Genomic DNA, 4,734 nt, shown 5'->3' with positions numbered 1-4,734 from the left:
CTCTCTCTCTCTCTCTCTCTCTCTCTCTCTCTCTCTCTCTCTCTGGCTTAGGAATACATGTACATGACATAGCATGGCTGTGTCTGAACTCTTGACCTTCCTGACTTCATCTCCTAACTGCTGGGATTGCAGGTACGTGACGTGCCACCACACCTGACTTCATCATGCTTTCTAAAGGATGGAGAGAGGTCGCTGGTGAGCAGTCAAATGGAAGGAGGCTGCTGGTGCAGTCTGGAGCTGCTTTGGGGCCTGGTAAGCATTGACAATAAGTCCTTCCAACTGGAAATGCTAAGGCTGCTAAGAAATATGGCAGCCTCCAAGACCCTGCTGTCACCCTGAGAAGGCAATTCCTGAAAATCCAGATGGCACATCTAGGCAGACCTGGCAATAGGCTGGGAAGCAAGAAGCTGCGGTGGGCGGGTGGAGCGTGTTTCTCTGGGCTTTCCTCCTCCCTGTTCTTGTTTGGAAGGCAGATTGAGCACAGACACCACTGGGACCCCTGGGATGCCCTGGGAGAAGACAGAGGAAAATAAATAGGAAAATGTTTCTTCTCCCCTTCTGCTCCTGGCTGACTACGACTCCCTTCTTGGGAGCATTGACTTTTTCAGGCTCTTCTCTCCACACTTTTCTTTTCTGGACTCCGGCAGCCATGTTGCTGCCCTGTCCCTTTGGGCTCTTCTGGGATAACAGTAAGGGCTATTTGCCAGCTTGTTTGTTTGCTTGTTCAGTTTTGTTTTGAGGCAGCATCTCGTGTATTCTCAAACACACTATGAAATTGAGGAAAACTTTGAGCATATGATCCTCCTGTGTGCTGGGGTTATAGGCACAAGCTATATTTATTTAGTGCTCTGGATCCAACCCATGGCTTCCTGCTTGCTAGGCAGACACTCTACCAACTTAGCTACACCCCCCAGTCTGTTTGTTTGAAACAGCATATTGCTACATAGCCCTGACTGGCCTAAAGTTTGCTAAACACCCCAGACTTTGCCGTGGAACTTTCTCCCATTCAGAAGGAGCCTGCTCTTCTCTATCCTTGTGGTAGAGAGCTGGTATTTCAGGCCTCAGGTCCCAGTCCTGCTATCCCAGGGTTAGACTGTTCCCAGGCAACTGGCTTGTCAGTCTGTCTCTGCAAGGGCTGAGACGATGAGCTTGGAGTCTGCATCCTTGCGAGGCAGGAGTGGTCCTTTCCTTCCCACTGCCCTCAGGGATGCCTTGTACCTCACATCTCTGTAGGAACACTGCTGGAGGTGGGGGCTTGGCAGCAAGACGGTATTCTCCAGCACTCTCACTCTTGACTTGACCTCGGTAGTGCCCGTAGAAACCACTGTTGTGCTATAACAAGGCAGGTAGAAATTATGGCAAAGCCCACTTAAATCCTCACCCTGGCTTCCCAGAAACCAGAAACTCTTCCTTCAGTTTCAGACAGAATAGGATTGAAGAGGAACAATACTCCTGGACTGGAGCCAGCATAAAGTTGTCCCCTTCTTTCATTGGGACAAGTGGCCTCAACATGTTGATCTTTCTGGGCTGTGTGTGGAAGGGGCAGGGAATCATACAGTCATACTTTTGTAGGCTACTGTTGAATGGGGTGGTATGATCTTGGGATCTAAGAATATGTCTCTTTTGTTCCTCTCCCCACATTATTAATAGTGGGTCAAGTGTCCCTGGGAACCAAAAAGCCAATGGATATTTCTTTTGAATGGATTGGCAAGGCTAGGAACACTCATTTACCACCCACTCTGCTATTCTGGGGCAAAAATGGGCACCTCTGAACTTGGGGCACTCAAGACTTCTTTCCCCAAAGAGGCTATAACCAATAGAGAACCTAAGTCAGAGGCAGGTATTGGCAAAAACAAACCAAAAAAGAACAGAAATAAAAGCTGAGAGGTGGCTTGATCTTGGAAGGTGCACGTCTTTAATCCCAGCAACTTGGGAGGCAGAGGCAAGCAGATTTCTGAGTTCGAGGCCAGCCTGATCTGCAGAGTGAGTTCCAGGACAGCCAGGGTTACACAGAGAAACCCTGTCTCAAAAAAAAGAAAAAGGAAAAAGAAAAAAAAAAGAGAGAGAAAGTGTTCAGGGGTACTCATATGGGATGAGAGAGGGTAACAGAGAATAAAACGACCAAGTACATTTATATGCATATATGAAATGATCAAAGGATAGGGATAATTTGGAAGGGGGCACTGGAGAGATTGCTCAGCAATTAAAAAGCATTGTTTGCTCTTCCAGACGACCTCAGTTTGATTTCTAGCATCCAAATGGCAGCTCACAACTATCTATAATTATAGTTCTAGGAAATCTGATATCATCTCATGTGGCTACCTTGGGCACCGGACACACACATGGTGCACAGACATTCATAGACAAAACACTCATATGTGGAAAATGACAAAATATATAAAAAAAAGTAAATTCCTATGGAAGAGCTGTTCTGTGCAGATACCATTAGGTGGATGTTCTTGGACAATCACATCAGGTTAACTCCTATGGCCCCGTCCTTTTGTGTTGAGTCCTCATAGTCTTAAGCCTAAGCAGAGGAAGCTGTCTGGAGGCTGGCCTTCAGCCACAACAGCAGACTCCTTGACATCTTGTTCCACCTCACTGATTTGCACCATAGCCAGTCTACCTGTTCCTGTCCTGTTTGTAGACACCCCTCACCCTCTACTCAGATTAATTTAGCAATATTTTACTTCAGTAGCATTCACTGTGCTCCAGGCATGGGGATGGGCCCAGAAAATAGACAAAACCACCAACAATAATCTGATGATCCCAAACTAGACAGTACTTAGTCCCAATGTTTGACAGAGCCTGGGAGGACCAGTGAACAACTAAATACTCAGAGGTTCTACCGGTTAGCGGGAGAGCAGGAAGCAATGCAGCCTTCGGAGGTATGGAGCCCTGGAGGAGGAGAGAGCAGCTAAGACCTCTGCCTGCCTGGATATGGGATGACACCTCTCTTCATCCTCATGACTCACAGAGATTTCATGCTGGCCAGGGGGTCAGGATTAACTCTTACCCAGGAGCCTATTAAAGCACCTTGCATCTTTCCACAAAGGGAGCCAAAAAGGCAAACTTTCCTCGTGTCCTTTTGAAGCTACATCTGAGAGAGAGAATCTCTGGAGGTCAGCTGTTTGTTGCTTAGTAACACAGGGAGGCTGTGACTGCACAATGCTGCTGTTGGGGCAGCATCCAGCCCGTTGCCCTTTTGTCCTTGCTTCTCCGATTCTTCTGTATGAGAGAATCCCAGTTCCTGTCATGATTGACTTCGGAGAGCCTTTGTACAAATGTGCAGAGCTCCACAGCAGAGTCTGATGAGCTGGCCAATGAAATATTAAAGACCACTTTGGAGGCAAACACTGTATCTTAAAAACTCTGTAATGACATTGCTAGGGACATAAATTTAGAAAGCATTCTATGGATTCAGGAGAAATGTCATGGGGTGGTTTGCTTTTAGGAGAAAAAAATCACCCTCAAGCCCTGCCTGCTTGATGCAGCATTTTGTTTGAGCGGTAATGCCAATTTTTACAGGTGAATGGTAAGAAGGCTTACATGGAGGAGGAGGAGAAATTGGTCATGGTCCAGGCCTGAGCAAGTTTGGGTCAATTGTATACAGACATGATCCATTCGCCCCTTTCTTTTTACCAAAAGAAGCTGGTTAGAACTATTCTGATGGAAGTTCAGCTACAGGGCCAGGGAGCAAAAAAAAGCTGGGTGAGGTAGGAAAGAAAGACAGAGAAAAATAAGACTTTGTTTTGTGTCCGAGTGCTTGTGTGCATGAGCACCACGTGTGCAAAACCCATAGCCACCAGAGGGGGCGTGATGAACTCCCTCCCCAGGAGTGCAGTAGACAGTTGTGAGCTGCCATGGGGATGCTAGGAACTGGGCTTGGGTCTTCAGGAAAACAGTCAGTGTTCTTAACTGCTGAGCCATCTTTCCAACTTCGAATTAAAAGGAAAAACAAACAAACAAACAAACGTTGACAACAGAAAACAGACTCTGCTGGTGCCTCTAGCAGGAAGTCTGTCCCAGTGTGCCTGGCCACACACATGGACACATCAATATGAAAAGGATTCATAGTAGCTGCATACACTTCCTATACTTTCCTGGAAATCCTTGAAGCCTGAAATGTTTCAGGATTGTTTTCTGATCTTGGAATGGTTCTAGCTACTTTCCTGTTGCTTCTATAAAATACCTTGACAGAAGTGGTCTCCACTTCATCCCAACTAGCTAGCCACAGCAGGAGTTTGAGGCCACTGATGATTCTGCATCCAGTTGTCACCAAGCAGAAACTAGGGCTGGAGAGGTGGCTCTGTAGCCAAGACTGGCTGCTATTACAGAGGACTCAGGTTCCGTTCGCAGGGCCCACACAGAGCTCATAACCATCTTTAACTACTGACTCAGGTAACCTGATGCTCTCTTTTAGCCTCTGTGGGTTGTGCATGCCCACAGTCAGGCACTTCTACACATAAAATAAAAATGAAATATCAAAAAGAATTTAAGAACCAGAAAGCAGCACAGGTGAAAATAGTTTAGTGGGTAAAGGCGCTTGTGGCCAAGTCTGAAGACCAGAGTTCAATCCCAGGGACCGGTGTGGTGGAAGGAAAGAATCAACTCCTTTGGGTTGTCCTCTAATCTGCACAGAGCAGTATGCGCAACTTCTCACCCAACACTAAATATGCAATTGTTTAGAGAGAGAGAGAGGGAGGGAGAGAGAGAGAGGGAGAGAGAGAGAGA

At 46.8% G+C, this 4,734-nt stretch overlaps 1 protein-coding gene across 1 annotated transcript in view; it reads right to left on the bottom strand.

Moving 5' to 3' along the window:
* Positions 1 to 3,114, bottom strand: part of C9H3orf84 (chromosome 9 C3orf84 homolog) — a 9,378-nt gene extending 6,264 nt beyond the window's left edge. Inside the window, exons 1-2 of the mRNA XM_021173133.1 lie at positions 3,017 to 3,114; positions 1,219 to 1,332 (exon numbers count right to left, since the gene is read on the bottom strand). Coding sequence (XP_021028792.1) covers positions 1,219 to 1,332; positions 3,017 to 3,043 — 141 coding nt within the window. The 5' untranslated portion in view covers positions 3,044 to 3,114. The remainder of the gene's footprint in view (positions 1 to 1,218; positions 1,333 to 3,016) is intronic.
* Positions 3,115 to 4,734: the final 1,620 nt, after the last annotated feature.

The sequence above is a fragment of the Mus caroli genome, chromosome 9 (genome assembly GCF_900094665.2).
Source record: "Mus caroli chromosome 9, CAROLI_EIJ_v1.1, whole genome shotgun sequence".
In the NCBI taxonomy this organism is placed as follows: domain Eukaryota; kingdom Metazoa; phylum Chordata; class Mammalia; order Rodentia; family Muridae; genus Mus; species Mus caroli.
Note: the sequence above shows the minus strand (reverse complement) of the source record. Positions and strands in the feature narration are given on the sequence as shown.